The sequence below is a fragment of the Anguilla anguilla genome, chromosome 7 (assembly GCF_013347855.1).
Source record: "Anguilla anguilla isolate fAngAng1 chromosome 7, fAngAng1.pri, whole genome shotgun sequence".
Lineage (NCBI taxonomy): Eukaryota > Metazoa > Chordata > Actinopteri > Anguilliformes > Anguillidae > Anguilla > Anguilla anguilla.
In genome coordinates, this window is record NC_049207.1 from 52,852,346 (window position 1) to 52,873,297 (window position 20,952).

The window sequence follows — 20,952 nt, forward strand, 5'->3', positions numbered from 1 at the left end:
CTTTGTATAGACACTAAATGCTTTGAAAGTAATGTGCTTCAAGGTGTAGTTATGTCTTGAGATTACTAAAGTAGTCTTATTACCCAATATACCCCTGACTAATACAACAAAGATACAACCTTTTAAGTCATACATTTAGCGTTGAAACTAATTTATCACTGAACTGTGTTTGAGAGTTCACTGGAAGTGTACATGCGATTTGACTGTGAACCCTGTGTCTGGTCCCTCAGGTCAGTCAGCCCAGGCCCCATCCCAGAGAAGTGGCTCTGGTGCGGTCGCCAGCAGATCCGCCAACGGGCGTGGCGCCCCAAGACCGGACCCCAGCGCCCCCCAGCACGGCCCCGAAACGGATGGAAACCCGGCCCAGAAACTCAAGTACAGAACCCTCCCCCCCCCATTTCACTCGCAGGAAAAAAATAAAACGACTTTGTTCTCCTTTCCTGTCCGCGTGGATGAAACTGCCACGTGAACCTTTCCTTTAACCCTTTAAGCTGTGAGGTCACAAATATGTAATTAGAATGTTCTTAATTGAACAGTCACTACTGGTGACTGAAAGCAATGGAGTTCTAGAACACTGACTTCCAAAGCATTCCAAAAGACCTGCTCTTTAAAGGCTTAAGCAGTGTGCTAAACGTGGATTGTGATTGTCCTGTAGGAAGCTGAAGGAGGTTCATAAGAGGCTGAACGAGCTGAGGGAGCTGGTGCATTACTACGAGCAGACCTCCGACATGATGGTGGACACGGTCAACGAGAACGTCAAGGACGAGGAGACCGAGGACGACTCCATCTTCGAGCCCATGTTTGACTCCGAGCAGGAGAATCTGGAACCCGTCACAAATATAAGGTCAGTCCCTATAAAAACGCACATGTACCGACGGGCAAGAGAAGTGAACTTGGCATCGCTGAAGACAGTTTCCCAGAAAGACCTTGTGCAATCTGAGAAGCATCGGTGCTTTGAAATGGCTTTGTGTTCCTCTGTGTGTGCGCGTGCAGCTAGCGTACGGCTAACACGTGCTGCACACATGGCTGAGTGAGTGTGTGAGGGCCTGGGATCAGAATGTGCACATGCCCAGTCCTGCGTTTGTTCTGCATCATAAAAGACTTGCATTTTTCACCGTTCTGTCACCCCGCGCCATAAGCATTTTTTTTTCTTCCCTTCCCAGAAACCCGCAGCGTCCGGGAAACTGGACGGACATGAACAGTCTGACCGGCGCCCACGGCAACGGTAACCAAGACGGGCGGCTGAACATCAACCGCGAGATTAACAACCGCTCGGCAGCCAACCTCAGGAGCTTCAATATCCCGTCCGCCATAGGTACCCCTGTCTGTGGACACTGTGCACACGCGTATATATCACATTAGACTGGATGATTTATTCTAATGCTTTGACTGTTCATTGCTTAAATGTTGAGCAAAGATGATGTACCATAAAAAGTTAGTGCGTTTGCGACTGAATTTAGGGTTTAGCACTCTTGGTCCATAAAAGGGGAAGTATTTTCCACAGCAAGCATAGCGTTCAGAGACGATGCACACAGAATATAGTAATAGGACACAGGCATCTTAGTAACATACAGTGAAGAGGTCATAAAACCCTGGTGATATAAAACCCTTATATTGTCATGAGTGACCTCTGCTGCAGTGTTTGTTAAGGAACCGTATTTCAGACGGTAGGAATGAACGCTTAGATGAGTCAGTTGACCGCAGTGGCGGGGATTTTGACACTTTGACACAGAGCGGCGGTACGACCGGGGGGGCCACTCCCGCGGGGGGGCGGAGGCCGAGAGCAGCGAGGAGGAGGGAGCGGAGAGCGAGGAGCGCCCCCGGGGGCGCAGGAGGCCCGGGGGGGGCGGGAGCGGGAGCTCCGGGGACAGCCGGAGGAGCAGCAGGGAGGAGGACCCGGAGTTCCTGCAGAAGGTGGAGCGGCTGCGCTCCGCCAAGGAGAAGCTCCGCCACCTGCAGCAGCTGGTCGCCATGGTGCAGGTGAGCCGGGGTCGCGACCTCTGAGCGCGCACGGCGCCATTTAATGTAGTATCACTTAATGTTCACATATCCCATGGTTCTGTGCATGTACGCCCATGTAATGCGGTTTGTGAAAATGGATTGGTGGTTTAGCCAGCGATGGCTTGTTGACGGTGAGGAATTATGGGTATTTTCAGAGTGATGACACGGACGAGACCACGGCTAACGCCTCCAGCGTTGCCGAGGATGAGGACGGTGTGAACCAGCGGCCCAACAACACGAGAGCCGCTGGCTCCAAACTGCAGAAAGACCTGGCTCTGACGGAAAAAGAAAGGTACAAAACCCTGCTGACAGAAAAGGCCATTAGAGGTTATGTGATGTGTTTGTTGTATGTGATATGTGTGCTGTATGTGATGTGTGTCCTGTATATAATGGGTGTGTTGTATGTGATATGTGTGTGTTGTATATAATGCATGTGCTGTATGTATTGTGTGTGCTGTATATAATGGGTGTTGTGTGTTTTGTATGTAATGTGTGTGCTGTATATAATGGGTGTGCTGTATGTGATGTGCTCGGTGTATATAATGGGTGTTGTGTGTGCTGTATATAATGCATGTACTGGGGACGCTCTGTACAGAGAGAAGTTCTATGAATCCAAGCTGAAGCAGCAGCAGCAGGAGCTGAAGCACCTGCACGATGAGCGCCAGCGTCTGATGGACATCAAGGGCGAGATCCAGGACCTGCACTGGGCGTGCTCCGACCTGCAGGTACGTCCCCCTGATCTGTCCCCTGGCCCTGTCCCACAGCCCTACCCCGCGCCCTGTCCCTGGCCCTGTTCCCTGCACCTGTCCTGCCAGCCCTCTCCCCCAGCGCATCACCGCGTCTGAACCTCGGCTTCTCCTGTCCTTCCCAGAATCCCACGCCCACGAGCCAGGCCCCCGCCGCCACGTCCACTCCCGCCACCAACGCCCGCGGAGCCGCTCTGAACCGCACCGTGGAGCCCACCGCCACCGCCGCCCCCGACAACCAGGTACGCCCCCCCCCCCCAACCCCCTCCTCAGCATCGCTCGGAACCCCCCGCGGCAAGGCACGTCTCTAAACCAGCCGTCCCTCCCCCCCCCCTCACAGCTGTGGGCCGAGATGCACAGGCACCAGATCCTGCGGGAGCACCTCAGGCAGAGGAGGAAGCACCTCGAGTCTCTGATGGAGGAGCACCAGAGACGCAGCGTCCTCAGCGACCCCCCCCCTGGAGGAGCACCACAGACGCCACGTCCTGAGCGACCCCCCCCAGGAGGAGCACCAGAGACGCAGTGTCCTCAGCGACCCCCCCCAGGAGGAGCACCACAGACGCCACGTCCTGAGCGACCCCCCCATGGAGGAGCACCAGAGACGCAGCGTCCTCAACGAACCCCCCCAGGAAGGCCCAGGGCCCACACAGCAGGCCACGCAGCACTCTGCCACCGATGAGAGGTCGGCCCCCGAGTCATTACCAATGCCTAATCGCACCTTACACCAGGACACTGGTCTCCGATGACAACAAGGGCTTCGGTTTCCTTTGATTGACCTCTCGGGTTGTCTCGGTCATGGGTTGTAGTTCTGTTGCGCTCTTTATCCCATAGAAGCCAGTGATCTCCTAACATTCACTTTGCATTTGGAAGACGAGTGGATGTGCATGCGCTTTATTTCATTGTATACGGGGCTGTGCACTTGCCCTTTAAATGATCATATTTCCTGAAAATGGACACTAAGACCTTCACCATAATATCACTGTTAAATTTAATATGCCTGGAGGCCTCCTGAAACATTTGGGTTTGGGTGAAAAGTATGCCGAGGACGTCACAATAATGTTGCGGCAAATTTAATGTTCCTTACCTTTAATAAGCTGGCTATTCTTATTGAAAGCAAAATAAGTTAATACACTGGTGGAGTGATTATTAGATAAAAAATTTTATTAATTGTTTAATGAAAAAGAAGTACTCCTGTTTGTCATGTACACAAAACAATCACTAACTAGTCCCTGCTCCTCATAAAATGCTGTTGTACAGCGAGAAATTATGACGCCCAAAAACTAACTGCTGATAGGTTAGTGTGTGTATGACGGACAGCCTTTGAAATGCTCCTATAGGATGATGGCTGCATGGGGCGGGTCCTCACCGGGTGTGCTTGATGAGTATGAAGATGACGTCATGTTGGGGGTGGAGCCTGGGCTGGAGGAAGAGGAGGAAGCGGACTCGAGCTCCAGTGAAGAACTTCCTTCGTACTCCAGCCGGAAGCGCAGGTCTCTCAGTACGAGGAAATCACAAGACCGGTATGTGTCTACCACACCTTCACCTAGTCATACACCACTACCACACCTTCACTTACAGGGGAATTTGTATTCTGCTACCACACATTCACTTTCAGGAGAACTCAACCGAAAACTGCTCATTTTATACCGTATGCTCCGTCTTACTCTCAGAATAATTGGTATTTTATATTTCAAAACCGGCAAATCTGTCATCTGTCTGAAAAACTTACTTTTCATTTGGGTGAATGAATTGGAATTGGAATTCAGAAGTGTAACGAGAACTCGTTTATAGCTTTCTTTGTTTTTCATAAGACACCATCACAGTGTTAAAGACCTGAAATGCAGCCTCCACTAGGTTTCCCCAATGCATGCATTCTCTGCTGGCTTTATACCTGGCTTAATCCCTGGATGACATCATTGTTTAGGGTGGGGCTCTGTACACTTTCTTTGTATTATGTATTATGTATTATGTGGCACCATAGAAATGAGGTGGACGCATTCCTCTTCTAGGCGAGGATCAACACGCTAATCTGTGATTCTATGGTTGCGTTTGCGCATTAAGTTTGTGCTGTTCTCATTGGAAAAGCAGTCACGGGTGCTGTACAGTACGTACGAGCGAACGGTGTTTCCGTTGACCCCCCCAGGTCCCTGCAGACCTCGAACCCGCGCTCGGCGAGCAGGAGCGACCGGCCCTCCCCCAGGTCCCAGCAGGAGCAGCGGAGCATGAGCAGGAGCATGAGCAGGAGGCGCCAGGAGAACCCGCGCTGGGCCTCGGAGCTCTCCTTCCTGGAGGAGAAGCAGCACTGGCAGGAGCAGATCGCGCGGCTGCAGAAGCAGCTGGACTTCAGCACCTCCGTGTGCCAGACGCTCATGCAGGACCAGCAGGTGCACTCCCCTACAGAGCAGAATTTAGAAGAAACTAAATAAACAATCTATAAATATTCCATTTACCTTAAGAAATAAAGTCACAGAAATTTCATTTGGAGATTCCTGAATTACCAGTTATTAATATACTTGTTTCAAGTTAAACATAATTTTTGTTACTAGTTTTCTTAGAAACTCATTCATGTACTACTGAATAAAAATGTGTCTGTTTAATGCTTAAATGCCCACGCCCCAGCTGAACATGAGTTGTGCATCTTGAATTCTTGCAGCGTAGAATGTGTTTGAGCCTTCAGGCCTGAGTGTGCTTCTGAAAGGCCGTCTCTTTGCTTTTGATTTACTCTATGTACAGTAATGTCATTGGGGTTTTGAGTGTGTAAATAAGGGAGAGGCTAAATTCTCTCAGGCACTGTCCTGTTTCTGAACAGAGTCTCTGTTTCTCTCTCAGACACACTGTCCTGTTTCTGAACGGCTGTCTCTGTTTCTCTCTCAGGCGCTGTCCTACATCCTCCCCTCGCTGATGACCGCCCCCTACAGCATGTTGCCGGGCAACGTCGGGTCTCCGCAGGTGCACGTCGTTATGCACCAGCTCAACCAGTGCTACGCGCAGTTGGCATGGCAACAGAGCAACGTTCAGAGGTGAAACGCCTTTTACGGACTCCCGTAGGGCACCGTGGGTATTATACGGGTTTTTACGACCGGATGCTTATGTATTATAATATTTCCATCTTTGGCACAAATCAGATCTGCTCGGTACGAGGGGATAAAGTAACGGCGCGTGTTATTTACAGATTGAAACAGGTGCTGAACGATCTGCAGCGGCAGCAGCAGCAGCAATCACAGCCGGCGGAGCAAAGCACAAATCAGGAGCCCAGCCCCGCCTTCTCCCCCCTCGCTTTCCCCCCCCCGTTAAATACCATCAACCTGCCGGGGCTCGGAAACTGCTCCTATCTGTCTCCTGGTATGTACCTCTGAGGAAGCGCTGCTTCAGTGTGAGAAAAGACTCAGCGACGATTCCAAAAAGTAGAGGGGACGGGAAAAAATGTGTAGAATACATCCATAAAATATCCACCCTTACCATTTTTTAGGATTTGTAAAGATTACATATTTATTCTTACTATTACTGAAAAATGCTGAGTGCTGATGTCTTTGGAATTTTGTTACAGAATTATTTAATTCCATCTGTACATCTGTTTTTAACCCAAGGTAGAACACAGTCCATTTCTATTTAACCCTTTAATGTGCAAGGTCACAAATATGTGATTAGAATGTTCTTAAACGGAACATTCTGATGCTGATGTCACAGTCACTACCGGTAACTGAAAGCAGTGGAGTTCTAGAACGCTGATTTAGAATTTTGAAGAAGCATTCCAAACGAGCTGCTCTTCAAAGGGTTGGAACGGTAGCCTGTGTGCTTGTGAATTGACTGGTTCAGAGTGATGCTGCAGTTCCTGTGTGAGATGTTCCTGGCTGTGGCTGAGCCTGGTTGCCTCTGTCTCTAAACTGTCGCATCCCTTTCTCCTCAGGGTTCAGTTACAGCCCCCTGTTCCCCCCGGGCGTGGGGGAGTTCTACCAGAACCTCGGGGCCCAGGACAGCGGCTCGCCACGACCGGGCGATCCTGGCGGCTCCGCCTCCGCCACGCCCGAGGGCGTCGGCTTCCCGCAGCCTTTCGAGAGCTGGTCCGCCGGCGGGGACAAGCGGTGCGAACCACGTCTGCACGTGCTCAGTAACGCGCACGTTACACGCTGGCCAGATGCCCAAAGCGCCTGTGCCCCTGTGCTTCTCAGTTAAACAAGCGAAACGCTCGGTAGCGTCGCGCTAATGATTGATTTATTTAGTTGGTTTTCTGGGCGCAGAGCACCTGCTCACCACCCCGAAGAACATCGATGCCTTTATTTCCCTCCTCTATAGACGGCGCTCGGTGCGTCTTCACACATTTAGGCCTCCGTTTCAGCTCTTTCCGTAATGAAAATGTCTCCGGCTTTGTGGCTCTGTGCGGATCTCCATCTGTTGCCGGTCTGTCCCCTCGGTGAATGTACTGCTGCGTCAGACTGCGCGGTGTTCAGGCTGCGGCTGGGCCACAGGGAGACATTCACAGCCAAGCTGTTCTGTCTGGCTGCAGTGTTCATCAAAATGTCACCGGCTCAGTCGAGCGCTTCTGTTCAGAACTCCTCGGGCTTTTCTCTGAAGAGTTACGCAGCGCAGCCTGTGACTGACATTAGCATTTTCATCTCATCTGAGAACTTCAAACAAACTTTTTTTCCCGGAAAATTCTTAAGCATTTCGTAATTACTGGCAGGGAATGTGTTGAGCTTGGCTGTGCCAAGTCAGTTTCCTTTAAGAAAGATGACTTGTAAATGTGTGGTGTGTCCAACCAAAACCCTTAGGCGATTGTGTACCCCCTGTATCCGTCCATAAACTGTAAATGCACAGGTCAGAGGTCAGCGTGAAGGAGACTGGGAGAGTAAATGACTTCCTGTTTGACAGGAACAGGACGAAGACCGAAGGTGGTGGCTGTGCGGACCGCGCCGACGGCAGAGCGGGCACCAACCCGGCGCCCCCTGGCACGGCAGGCACCGGCGGGCAGACCCAGAGACCCGGCGCCCGGCCGCAGCCTCCCAGGGTCCTCGGCGGCAGACGGGTGGAGGAGGGGACGCTGGGGGGCGTGCCGGACCCCTCGGACCCCGCCACCGTCGCCAAAACCTTCAGGTCGAAGAAGGCCTCAGCCCAGGCCCTGCTCGCCTCCAAAGACAAAACGTCCAAGGTCCTGAACAGGAAGAGACGGGGCAAGGCCCTCGGCAGGAAGCCAGGTGTGTGATGTCATGTGCCCTGACCTGGGGTGTCTGATCTTAAAAGGGCCAGTGTGGGTGTGGGTGCAGGTTTTTGTTTTAGCCCCACACTATAACACACCTGATTCTACCAATGAACTGGTCATGGTCTTCAATCAGGACCTTGGTAAGTAGAATCAGGTGTGTTAGTGCTGGGCTGTAACAAACACCTGCACCCTCACTGGCCTTTTCCAGATGGGATTGGACACCCCTGCTACCAACCATTTGACTTTCACCTTCCAGTCAGATGTGTCTTTGACAAGACCAGTCGGCCAAAGTTTTACCAAAGCAGTCGTGCAGTTTAAAGGGTTAATGAGAGACATCAAAGGATGGTGAGGATGTTTGGAACACAGAGACAAATCTCTAACCTACCGATACTCTGCAGAGTGCTCACCTGGCCTCTCTGACTGTAATGGACTGTTACTCTTTGCTCTGTGAAACGGAGCAGCTGAGGCCTGTTCTCCAGGGTCCCTGTCGCTCGGCGATGGTAGTTACGGTTACCGTGTGGTGTTCCAGGGCTGGGAAGCGGCAGTGTGTCCAGTGCCAGTGACTACAGCAGGGGGAAGGGTCCGCAGAGCAGGGAGACGGAGCGTCCGGAGAGCATCCTGGACAAGCTCACAAAGGAGAAGCTGGGCAGCAAATCCACGGCCCAGAAGAGCAAGGAGCTCTCGTCCGGTGAGCTGCCAGGGCACGCGCTCCGCTCTGATTGGACGGTCACATGTAGGATTTAAAGAGCACGATTTCTTTTCCCTCACAAAACAGTCAAGTAGTCAAAAAAGAGGTCTGGAAATAATTTATGGGTTCTATTCCAAATATATCAGTCACATTCTGTGTAGTCCATGGTGTTCACTTAATCCTGCTGTAACTGGCCCTGACTTTTTCCCTGACTGTCCTAAAGCAAAGCAGTCTAAAAAACAGCAGATTAGCAGTCTCTGCTGTCATCTCTGTCCAGCGATTTAGGGAAATAGCAGCAGAACTGATGAAGGAAATTCCACGGAGTTTAGATGTTTAGACAAACATATTGAACTGTTGCAGGTCTTCTCGGAGAACAGCAGAGGGCAGTGTCACACATCACATGCACTTTTTCCTTTGACATTTCTTTTCTGCTCTTTGTTTTATTAACCGTCTACAGAAAAGGATGTTTTCTGATGTTATGCTGTTTATTCTCACCCCCCGCCTGCGTTTCTCTAATCTGTGTTCACCTTTATGTTTGTCCTGCTCCGTACAGCATATGCTTGGAGGACCCCTTTCCTCTCTAACCGAATTGCATGCACTGAAGTTCAAGGTAAAATCCCCCCCCCGCATGTTAACGTGCTGTTCAGTATGGCCGTCCGGTCATCCTCGCACCCTTTTTGCATCATTAGATTACTAATTCATTCTTTTATCTTTTCGGTTGGCGGATGTCCAGGTAACGCACGCTTGCCTCGTTGAGAAACCAAATGAGCTCGAGTGGCGCGTGGCAGAATGGATGCGTTAGCATTTTACTTGCATCCGCGTCTATCGATTGGCCGCTTGTGGCGTGAATCACAATGGATGCTTCGCACGCTCCCTGAAAGTCAAATTAGAAAGATGAAAGGTTTTGAAGAATTTGCATGACTTTGAAAGCGGTGGTTTATAGTGCGGATATTTTTTTTGTTTAAGTGATGCAACACTTTTGATATACCCTACTGTACAGTTCTGATGGTTATTTAAATTTAAGGAAATTAGCCTTTGAAATAAGTAGATATGTCCTTGAGTTGGTGGTATAGGTCAGTGTGAGGATCCTTGATGAATGAGATAGCAGTTTTTAGTTTGAAGTTGGGAACGAGCCAAAAAGCAAGACATTGACTATTTGTTTGTTTATCACATCCCGATTCCAGGATAATTGGTATTCTATCTGAACTGGTGCCCCACGTACAAAGTGAGGTTTAGTTCTTTCAGACTGCAAAGATTGGTAGCATTTTAAGAAGTCAAAAGTTGTGTACCACTGTTGGGAACATTTTTGTTTGTGGCTGCATTCAGTTTCAAAATGCGCCCTCTGCAGGCACCTGAGGGAATAGCACACATTTTCCATTATCTTCTGTTTTATCCCAATGGCTGCTATTGTTACAGGTGTGTACAACAGGGCTGTCATCGAGGGGGGTGACAACTGGAGGCTTTGACACCCCCCCCCCCCCGATGACAGGTGGGATCGGGGCAGGGGTAGCAATGATCTGTGAGCTTGTGGGAAATATTATTCTCCCAGGTGTTGAGAATATAACACATTTTTTGTTTCACAGACACCAGCAGTGATTTTTCCCTGTTCGAGGCTCTGCGGGAGACCATTTATTCAGAAGTGGCTTCTCTGATCTCCCAAAACGAGTCCCGGCCCCATTTCCTCATCGAGCTCTTCCACGAGCTGCAGCTGCTCAACACGGACTACCTGCGTCAGAGAGCGCTTTTTGCCTTACAGGTGACTGCCTTAAATCCTGCACGTGCATGTTTAATGAGTCTGTGCGGTGTTTTTGTGGTACCTGTAGGACATAGTGAGCAGGCACTTGCATATTTAATGGATGTGGTGTTTTTGTGTGCTCTTTTGGATATAGTGAATGGGCACGTGCATGTTTAATGGGTGTGGTGTTTTTGTGTACCATGTAGGACATAGTGAGCAGGCACTTGTATGTTTAACGGGCCTGTGTGGTGTTTTTTTGTACCCTGTAGGACATAGTGAGCAGGCACTTGTATGTTTAACGGGCCTGTGTGGTGTTTTTTTGTACCCTGTAGGACATAGTGAGCAGGCACTTGTATGTTTAATGGGCCTGTGTGGTGTTTTTTTTTACCCTGTAGGACATAGTGAGCAGGCACTTGTATGTTTAACGGGCCTGTGTGGTGTTTCTGTGCACCCTGTAGGACATAGTGAGTAGACACTTGTATGTTTAATGGGCCTGTGTGGTGTTTTTTTGTACCCTGTAGGACATAGTGAGCAGGCACTTGACTGAGAAGGACGTGGGAGAGGAGGCGGCTGCGTCTCTAAGCTCTCCTGTCTGGGCTGCCTCCAATTCTGACCTCACGCCCAGCGAGAGCCTGGCCACCAGCGACGGTGTAAGACTGCGCAGCGATTTCAGAATCATCCATAGGAATTACACCAAACTGTCTGTGGATATATCTGTATTAAGTCCTGAATATGTAAACCTGAACACATATGAGTATCACGGGGGGCTGTGTACATTCATTGTTATTATCATATGCTTATTATCATAAGGGAGTTCTGCATAACGAAAACTGTTAAATGTTTAATTGCATACATTACATTACTATTTATTAAGGACCTAGCCTCATCCAGGGCAATGCCTGCAATTTTATAATCTACACAGTGCTCTGAGGTCACAAAGCTCATGTACAGTGTCATAGGGGGCAGAAGCCCTGGGTCATGAATGATTGAGCCCTGTATGCCAGAATCTGCTGTAATAAACACATTACTGACGGCCCCAGGATTGTACGCAACAGTTCTGATGTGTTTTCGGTGGGATCGTAGCCGTTGACCGTGTCCACCCTTCGATCTCAGGACGTCTCTGAGAAGAACGTGGCGAAGGCCCTCTACGCCAGCCGGAGCCAGAACGATGGCGTGGGCTCGCTGGACAACGAGAGCACCCTGTCCACCTCGTCCATCCTGGACCCGTTCGCCAGCGACGACCTGGGTGAGTGAGAGCCGCCGCGGTCGCCGCCGCCGCCGTCACCGCCGCGGTCGCCGGGGTAACGGCGCCTGACGCTCGCTCTCTCCGGTGCAGGGAACACGGTGATTCACTTAGATAAAGCGCTGGCTAGGATCAGGGAGTACGAGCGCATGAAGCTTAGCGAGAACGCCGCCGCCGCCGATCCCACCTCCTCCTCCTCCTCCGCTGCCGCCGCGGCCGACCCCAGCTCCGCCGCCGCCCTGCCGCCAGGTAACCGCTCCGCTAACGCTTGGGCGCTTCCTCCCGCTGGGCTCGCCAGGTTCTGCTTTTGGGGGACCGTGTTTCTCCCGCCCGTACACGCTCGCGCGAGCGAGCTAACCGCTAACCGGGCCGTTCGCCTCCCCAGGTCCCTCCGAAGGCCAGAACATCCTCGGCCAGATGTTCTCCGGGGTGCGCTGCCCGCAGATCGACACGCAGCAGCTGGACCGGCAGATCAAGGCCATCATGTCCGAGGTCCTGCCCTTCTTACAGGTCAGAACAGAAGAACAGAAATGTGTTATACTGGTTTGTGTCGGTTGAAAACACATGATTCACCGTGATCTTTTTAATTCTGAAAAGTCATAGAAGCTAGTTAGATATACATAGCTAAAACAATATTTAAAGCTTTTTTTAAATTAATAGATAAAATACATGTTTCTTGTTTACTGACTAGCTCGATATCATGCACTCTCATGTCTTGCTCTGTGAGTACTGCTAATGCTAACTGACTGGACAAGCTCACTCATTTTTACATTGCGTTTTGAATGGTCAGCGTCCGCTGGAGAGTGAGCGAGTGAAGTTTAAACTCCACTGTATGAGAGAAAGCGCGTGCGGTTGTGTGTGGTAACGCTGACCGTGCGTGTCGTTTGTTCAGGAGCACATGGACGACGTGTGCTCCACGCAGCTCCTCACCTCCATCCGGCGCATGGTGATGACCCTGACGCAGCAGAACGATGAGAGCAAGGAGTTCGTCCGCTTCTTCCACAAGCAGCTGGGCAGCATTCTGCAGGTCCGTGCCCACCGAGTCCTCTACAGAGGACTGGTCTGTTCTGTTTCAGTTTCAGTTCAGTCCAGTGCTCCCCTGCGTCCTCTACAGAGGACTGGTCTGTTCTGTTTCAGGTTCAGTTCAGTCCAGTGCTCCCCTGCGTCCTCTACAGAGGACTGGTCTGTTCTGTTTCAGGTTCAGTTCAGTCCAGTGCTCCCCTGCGTCCTCTACAGAGGACCGTGGTCTCGTCCGTTTCAGTCAAGTCATTCAATTAATTACAGTTAAATTAATTAATTGAAAATCCTCAGAGAACATCTTGTGATTCATTTGAATTCTGTTTCCCAGCCTGGCTGAATGTTAATGCGATCTGTTCCGACTGCTTAAAGCGTTTGGTTCTGTCTGTGTGGCCGGATAACGGCGCTTCCGTTCGGTGCGTTTGGGCTGATTCGGTCTGCCTCTCTGCAGGAGTCTCTGAGCAGGTTCTGTGGGCGGCCGCTGCGCGAGTGTGGAGAGGACCTGCTGGTGGCCATTTCCGAGACCCTGTTCAACGAGCTGGCCTTCTTCCGGCTGATGCAGGACCTGGACGGCCCCCGCAGGAGGTTCCGCAAGCGGGCCAACGCCATGATCATCAAAAACCCGCCCGAGGCCTGGGTGAGCAGCGCCGGGCGTGTCCCGCACCGGACCCGGGGAGCAGCGACTTCCTGTCTGCGTGTGCTCCTTCCTGTCTGCGTGTGCTCCTTCCTGTCTGTCTGTTCTGACAGGATGTATCTGCACCATAGACTGTCCAGATCTGCAAATCCGTTTGTAAATATGCTAATATGCTAAGTGAATAAATGGTAGCAATTTTTGCCTACCATTTTTGACATCAGTAAATTAGTGTATATTTAAGCTTTCTTTAGCTCCCTCGCTAAAAATGTGACTGTGAATATTCTCCTGAGAATCGATGTACAGTATTTAAACGCAACAAAATATTCTCTGTTACCAGGAAAAGAAACTACGGGAAGCTCAGCCATTCTCAGCAGGCTTTCATGATGAAGACAAAGTAAGCTTGTGCTCTGTCATATTTCACAGAAGAAATCTGAGAGAGACCCTACTCTCTTCCTTCGCAGATTAACATAGGGCATGTGCTCTTTGGATGAAGCTGTCAGATTTTCAGATACTTTTGATGAACTGAAACAACTTCTAATTTTATAATTTGAGCTTTGAATTAATCGACTCAAAGCTCAAACGTGCCAAACCTCCCTCATTCTCAGCACTGAACACTTTGAGGCTACTGTCTGAATACTCAGTAGTATATGAAGTGTGTGAATAAAGTGGTTCTTCCAAACATCTCTGCAAACAAAGTTTTGTAAATGACAGTTGGCTTAGCAGGATGTACCAAGCGCCATTCACACACAGATCATTCAGTGAGTCATAGGGCTCCACTGCTTTGCATTTGTGGTTGACTGTCTAAAAGGGAATTAATGACCAAGACAGATGCCTATTCATAATCATTTTGTTATGGTATTAAATAGCCAGTCTCTCATAGTCCATCCAGATCCAGTCATTTCTGGTACTGGCTTTGTCAAGTCCTTGTAAATCTAAAATGTCCCGTAAAGCGGTATTTACTGTTGTGTGTGGTATTTTAGGACAGAGACGACACAGAGAAGGGGAACGTTGCCAACGCCCCCGAGATGAAGGACGGCCCGAGCGGGGATGCCTCGGAGAGGGAGGAAGAGGACGAGGAAGATGATGACAGCGAAGGACTTCCTCTCTCTATACGTAAGCCTAGGGGCACAAAATGGCGGTCGTGTTCAGAAATGGGAAAGGGATGGACTGGGGTGAACCGATGTCAGGACTGGTTTAGGGATGGGCGTGGGGGGGATGGGCGTGGGGGCGGACGCGGTGAATTCGGGCGAACCCTGTGAACGCTGTGCTTGCAGACCTGTCCAAGGCGGAGACCCAGCCCCTCACTAACTACGGCAGCGGGGAGGACGAGAACGAGGACGAGGAGCTGGAGGAGTTTGAGGCGGGTCCCGTGGACGTGCAGACTTCCATGCAGGCCAGCAGCGAGCCGGCCGGCCAGCAGGAGCAGGTAGGCCACGTCCGTGCAGTACGCCATTTAATACTCAAAACACAGAACACAGATGTGCATGTGGTACCTAATCTATCAGTATAACACTATAAAGTCACATGTCTTACTTCCATTGCGGTTCTTAAGACTTTGCTAGGAAAAAGGTTTAGCCTGCATGAGCTTCCTCATTACACATTATAGAGTCAACACATATTCAAATGGTTACAATATTAACAGCTGTGCAAAAATAGGAAATTCACTGATGTTTTACTCAGGGGCCAGTTCTTCAATTGTTTCTTAAAATTATTCAAAGTACAGCCAGATTTATTTTTTATTTTGGATTTTATTCCATTCTTACCCACCGTAGGAAATGAATGTACCTCTGCCTATCTTGCTTCTTAGATTGGGCTGTTCCAGATTGTGTACACTAGCCCTCATTTTCAAGCCACGAGAGTCCCTAACAAAATGAGAATCATTTGGACAGAGAGTCAGTAAAATCTTCTAAACCACAATAAGCTCCGACTGCAGAATTCTGCGATCAGCTGGAAGCCGGTTTGAGTCTTAATGCCTCAGTGTGTGCAGCGTCTGCACTGCAACAGTCTCCCGTCTGCGGAGACTGGCAGGCCCGAGCGCGCGTTAGAATCTTCTCTTCGCTGTTTCTCAGAAACGGAACGGAGCCCAGGCGGACGCGAGGCGGGACGCTGAGCTGGGAGACGGATCTGCGGGCTGCTCTGACGGTACGGGCCCGGATGGTTCAGTCTGAAGCCGCAGAGCCTCAGTGTGTTACACGTTCACGTCAAAAAGAGAGAGCTGCTGCTGCTCCTGTCTTTCTTTAATTGTCTCTTCCGTTTGCCACCCAGGGCTAATTTACAATTAAAATGCGGGCGATGTGTTCTTTTGTGGGGGGAAGATAAAAATAAAAAACGATGCGTCAGTTGACAGTTTGTGAAAGGAAGCGGCGAACGTCTCGGGGATCGGTTAGCGGCGGCGGCGCGTTTCGCCGGAAAGGGGAGCGTCACCTTTTCCGTTCGCTTGCTCCCCAAAGTGACGGGCGGCGGGGCGGAGTCGGCGGAGGAGGAGAGGGGGGGGAGGAGCGAGCGGGGGGGCCCCGCCCTTACCGCCAGCGCGCCCGTCCCAGAGGCCACGCCCACCTCCAGCCCCAACACCGACTCTCCCGTCATGATTAACGAGGACGTGAGTGAGAGACGCTCGCACACGCACACGCACACATACACGCACACACACGCACACAGACAGACAGACAGACAGACACACACACACGCACGCACGCACGCACGCACGCACGCACGCACACAGACAGACAGACAGACAGACAGACAGACAGACAGACAGACAGACACACACACACACACACACACACAGACAGACAGACACACACACACACACACACACACACACACAGACACGCTGTTTTTACCACAGTGCACAGCGTTAAATCAAGATCATGTTTATAGTAACTATAACCTTGGTTGTGTGGCTTTGCTTTTTTCAAGTGAACAAAATATCTTTTCACAAAGAATAGTGTTCATTTTTACCTGATATTGGAATTGAAATAGTCTTTTAGTTCATGGCGGGACATCAATACCCTCCAGGTAATATTAGTGAGATTTATTTATCTTTTTAAAAGTTGCATTTTTTATATGGGATCTCTTGCGTAGTTCTCCAGGTTATTTTCATAAACATGTATTTAGTGTATAAGCACATATTACTCTATTCCAATGGTTCCCTACCTTGTGCATGCTGGTTTTTGTTCCAACCACTTTGCAATCCCCAGAATTTTAACAAGCTGTTAATTTTTCTTAATTGGGTGCTTTTCATGTTTCGAAAAATTAACGGCTCGTTAAAAATCAACTGCTCGTTAAAATTCTGGCAGCCGTGGTTGGAAGGGAAACCAGCATACGCAGCGGGTCACCAGGACCGAGGTTGGGAACCTCTGCTCTGTTCTAACCCTGTGTTTAATCTGGGTTAGGAGGTCGGGTCAGGAAATCTAAGCCAGAAGTCTGACGAAGACGATTTTGTCAAAGTGGAAGATTTGCCTTTACAACTTGCGGTCCTGTCAGAGGTATGTGTGAGTTAAGAGTGGTATGCGTAGCTCATAAAAACGTTATACAAACCTTCAGTAAACCTGCCGGAAAGCATAGAAAGAACTAATTTGAAGAGAAAGTCCTAAGACTTTCTGGGAGTGAACAGTCTGTCCCAATTAGTGTGTGTGCTGGGCTGAATATACTTATGAAGTAGTACATGTATGTACACATTCTGATTTCTTAGCAGGGCTTAATGTTTGTGAACTATTCTGTTAATTTTAGGAGGAACTAAAAAGGACAGCAGAAGAACAGCAGCCCAACAGGGTTTCGCCAGACGAACCAGGAGACCTTCTGGGAAATACTCAGACCGTTAAAGAGCCAGGTAATTTGTCATTTACAGGGAATAAAAATGAGATGGATTCACCCTGACCTTTCTCCGCTGCGCACCTGGCTGTCCGGCGTTTCGTCCGCGGGTTGTCCTCAGGAGATGTCCTGTCAAATTACATCTGAGCTGTATCAAAGCGCTAAATTGTCGTAAAGTCAGTAGAACGGTTGAGCCCATTTTTCTCCCAATTTGTAATGGCTGATAGTATTTTTTACCCTGTCCCTTTGCTGCAGTATCTCATTCAGTTTGAGAGGGCACAGACTAGTGTACGTGCGCACTCACACACACACGCATACACACACACACATATACATACGCACGGACTCACGCATACACATACACACATGTACACACGCACGCATGCACACACTTACGTGCACACACGTACGTACACACACACGCGGGCATACACACGCACACATACAGCACTCACACCCACACACATACACACAAACGTGTATACACACACACACACACACACACACACACACACACGCAGAGCACACTTATTCTCACCTCTGCAGTCTGCCAGCTGAGCCCGCAGTCACTCCTCTGGAGGTCTGTAGGTCACACACGCCCTGCGGCTGAGCCGTCGTCTCTCTGCACCAGTTACGCAGTTCCCCCGCGCCTCTCACCACTACAGCCGGGGCTAACGCGGTCAGGGTCGGGTTCGAGACTGGGGACCGGGGCTTTGACTCGGTATGCCACCCGACAGCCCCCAGTGGAATGTGTTTGAGATGTACACGCTGGGTTTCTGCAGTAAAGTTCCCGAGATGCATGTTTTTTATTTGAGTGAATCTTTCCTTTTTAAACGCTGCCTAATGGATACATTTCCCCGTCTTTCACAGAAACGGTTGGAGCTCAGAGTGCATGATGACTCCGACGACTGTTGGATCAACACTATGAACACGTTATTCTCACTAAAATCGTAGGAACTGTAGATAATTAGCTGCTTTCTAATGAGTTACCCTTTAAGGGGTAAAAAAAAAATATATATGATTGAGCACTGCATTCAATCGAGTTCTGTTGTTAAACCTCCTTCTGGAGTCTGCGTCTGAAAGCCAATCTGATGTCAAATGTTTCCAAACCTGCAAAGCTGTTCTGTTGGTCTAATGAGAACTGGGATGTAAAGTTCATGCCGTGTTAAAGGTGTGGTTACAAGCGCAGTTTAAAAACGCACGTGAATGGAAACTGCAGGTTGTCGCCGAGCGAATCGAGCGAAGTGTTTCCTCCGGGCTCTCGCAGAACCCCGCGTTTGAATAAGTAAACCAGCGGCGTTGAGATCTCATCACGCGCCGCGCGGGCGAGGACCACGGCGGCACTTCACGTAGCCGATTCGTCTGTTCGTGACTTCACACCGGTGCATGAGGCTGTGCTTTAGCGTCGACATGCTCCGCCCCCTTTCCTGGGCTCGTGTTCATCTACTGTTACACCGTTTCTGTTGGAATTCTGTCGGTTTTTAAATTTTAACTTATACGCATGCCGTAATTCTCTGTGGTCATATTTCTTTTTGATTCGGTATCTGTCGCATTGCATTTTAACTTAATGATTTATTATTTCTTAACATGGAAATAATTTGATTTCTCCAGTTTTTGCCTTTACAGTGATTAAAAGCTTCTGATTATTTGAACAATCAGCCTTCAAATGTGAAATTACTACAGGAATGTTCTTGATGCATTCAGGATTTCTGATTTTAGGACATTATTTCAGTGCTTTATTGAGCCAGGTTCTTGCTTTGCTCAGCACGCGTTCACCTTGTATGTACTGTACTTGCCTTTTAATAATTACCCTTTTTTTAAATAAATGATTAAATTATAGGGGTTGATTGCCTTCATTGCTTTGTCCTCTACCAGTTCCATTTTAAGTGTTCTCCTCTTAAAAGGAAAATGTTGAATAAATCTCTGCAGAACTGTCACTTTTCTAAAGCCAGGCCTGAAATGATCTTGTAAAATCACACTACATATTCAATTAAATGAAAATAAATGAGCACAGATTATCTTTGTCCTGTGATATGATGGAAAAGCCAGTTTTCTGCTCTACATTTCAACCAGCATTTTTTATTCAATGTGGCAGATTAAAATTTCTGCTATTATGTGTCAGTACTGCTCTGGGGTTTTTATACTTTATATAGCATTGCTGTGGGCCCCATTTCGACAGTGAGAATGCAGTTGGCTCTCGCTCAGGTGCTAAGCTTATTGTTGTATCCACTTGCGGATGCTTCTGCATCATACTCAGTAAATTTTTATTATTCTCGTAATCGCCCCCGTCAGCTTCTCTGTTATCGCTGGCGTGTGATTGCTTTTGTGCCGAGGCCAGGTTTTATAGCGGAAGATTTTTGCAGATGCCTTAAATCCGTAAAAATGCCGGTCCCTGCGCACAGATCCCGGATCCTGTGGCTGCTCCACCAGTCCAGCACAGGCGCTGCTGACTGGGGTCCAAGGTGGCCTCGGCACAGGTGTTTTGCTTGCATTAGAGCCCCATAGGGTTTAAATATCAAGCTGTGATTATATTCTGTTGGTTATGCCTTTAAAATTCAATTTACAAAATGGGATGGATAAAAATTCAAATTGTTTCTGGCAGTTGAGTCTCTGAAGTGCGAATGGGACCAAATTTCCCAGCATTCCTGGTTTTATTTGGAATGCCAGTGCATCATTCCTGATTTGTGGCCCTGGAAACGGTTTTTTAAGCATGGCAGGGGAAAAGGAAGTTCTTGCACAACACGTATTTTACCTGCTGGTCTGGCAGATTTGCTGTTGTGGACTTGAAAAAGAAAAAACTGCTCACTCCTGGAAGTTTCAGCGTATTTACTGGTTTAAAGACAAATGCTATCTCAGGCCGTTGGCATTCTCTGGATAAGAACGCAATGCTAAATAAATGAATGTCCTATAAATGTGTGAATGTGCAAATGCCTATTGGCAAGCTCTGACATGTTTTCTCAACACTTTTCTCACAAACTGCAGTATCTGCCTAGTGCCCAGCAGGTACAGTGTCTTCATAAAGAAGCGGACTGTGACGCATGTTCTGCCATAGTGTAGGCAATGGGCTATTTACCTTACATGTGAAGACTCTGCCGCTCGGCTCTCGCGCGGCTGTAGCCGTCATCGCTGATCGTTAAGCGCGGGGCCGTGTCATTGTCCCTCCTGGCGCGCCGAGGACATTGTTGTGAGACCGAAAGAAAGGATACCCTTCAGCATCCATCAGAAGCCATGGCGTCACTCTCCATAAACGCTGAGTGACTTGTAAAAGGGTGGGGGTGGGGAGGGGGGGGGGGGGAGCGTGACATTGGCTGGGATTATTTAACGATTCGGCCGTCCGTAAGAACTCGCCGCCGCGGCGCTCTCGCCCGTCAGGCCCCGCTGGCCCATCAATCCGCCGTCGGCGGGCGTTTATGAAGAGGCCGCCCCTCCAGCTCGCGGCTCCGCCGTGATTGAGGTGTCAGTCTCGGCTTTGTGCGGGAGACGCGCTCGGAGAGACGGATATCGACGACCTCCTCAAGGTCGAAAACCGCGCGTTTGTAAACGACTCTAAATTCCCCTTTTAAAAGAAGCGAGGCTCGCGGCTCGGCCGCGTCGTTCGACACGCGCGCGTTCGAAAACGGGAGCAATCAGAAAAACCAATTCGCGTGTTTTTTTTTTTTTTTTTGGTTTCGTTTTGTTTGTTTTTACCTTTTCGGTTTTTGAAAACGATACAATCTGAGCGAGCGAGCGAAATGAAGCTTTTTCCGCGTTTCCTCAACCCCAACGACACAAGCCGTTAGCCTCTCTCTCTGCTCCAGACCCGATGTTTTATAATGTAGCTGTTCTAAAGAATTTGGTGCTCAGATACGACGAGCTAAGCTGATGAGTCTCCGTGTAAA

At 49.4% G+C, this 20,952-nt stretch overlaps 1 protein-coding gene across 1 annotated transcript in view; it reads left to right on the top strand.

Moving 5' to 3' along the window:
• LOC118232582 (pericentriolar material 1 protein-like) overlaps positions 1–18,913 on the top strand; it is a 26,420-nt gene extending 7,507 nt beyond the window's left edge. Inside the window, exons 10-40 of the mRNA XM_035427644.1 lie at positions 231–375; positions 656–844; positions 1,164–1,315; positions 1,733–1,980; positions 2,157–2,293; positions 2,597–2,726; positions 2,873–2,989; positions 3,088–3,425; positions 4,085–4,267; positions 4,891–5,131; positions 5,622–5,767; positions 5,920–6,089; positions 6,655–6,829; positions 7,617–7,939; positions 8,474–8,632; positions 9,186–9,242; positions 10,216–10,388; positions 10,889–11,017; positions 11,481–11,613; positions 11,704–11,859; positions 11,996–12,120; positions 12,503–12,637; positions 13,079–13,264; positions 13,599–13,655; positions 14,242–14,374; positions 14,536–14,687; positions 15,331–15,403; positions 15,712–15,860; positions 16,657–16,749; positions 16,994–17,093; positions 17,945–18,913. Of these exons, the coding sequence (XP_035283535.1) occupies positions 231–375; positions 656–844; positions 1,164–1,315; positions 1,733–1,980; positions 2,157–2,293; positions 2,597–2,726; positions 2,873–2,989; positions 3,088–3,425; positions 4,085–4,267; positions 4,891–5,131; positions 5,622–5,767; positions 5,920–6,089; positions 6,655–6,829; positions 7,617–7,939; positions 8,474–8,632; positions 9,186–9,242; positions 10,216–10,388; positions 10,889–11,017; positions 11,481–11,613; positions 11,704–11,859; positions 11,996–12,120; positions 12,503–12,637; positions 13,079–13,264; positions 13,599–13,655; positions 14,242–14,374; positions 14,536–14,687; positions 15,331–15,403; positions 15,712–15,860; positions 16,657–16,749; positions 16,994–17,093; positions 17,945–17,970 (4,730 nt within the window). The 3' untranslated portion in view covers positions 17,971–18,913. The remainder of the gene's footprint in view (positions 1–230; positions 376–655; positions 845–1,163; positions 1,316–1,732; positions 1,981–2,156; positions 2,294–2,596; positions 2,727–2,872; positions 2,990–3,087; positions 3,426–4,084; positions 4,268–4,890; positions 5,132–5,621; positions 5,768–5,919; positions 6,090–6,654; positions 6,830–7,616; positions 7,940–8,473; positions 8,633–9,185; positions 9,243–10,215; positions 10,389–10,888; positions 11,018–11,480; positions 11,614–11,703; positions 11,860–11,995; positions 12,121–12,502; positions 12,638–13,078; positions 13,265–13,598; positions 13,656–14,241; positions 14,375–14,535; positions 14,688–15,330; positions 15,404–15,711; positions 15,861–16,656; positions 16,750–16,993; positions 17,094–17,944) is intronic.
• The last annotated feature ends 2,039 nt before the right edge of the window (positions 18,914–20,952 follow it).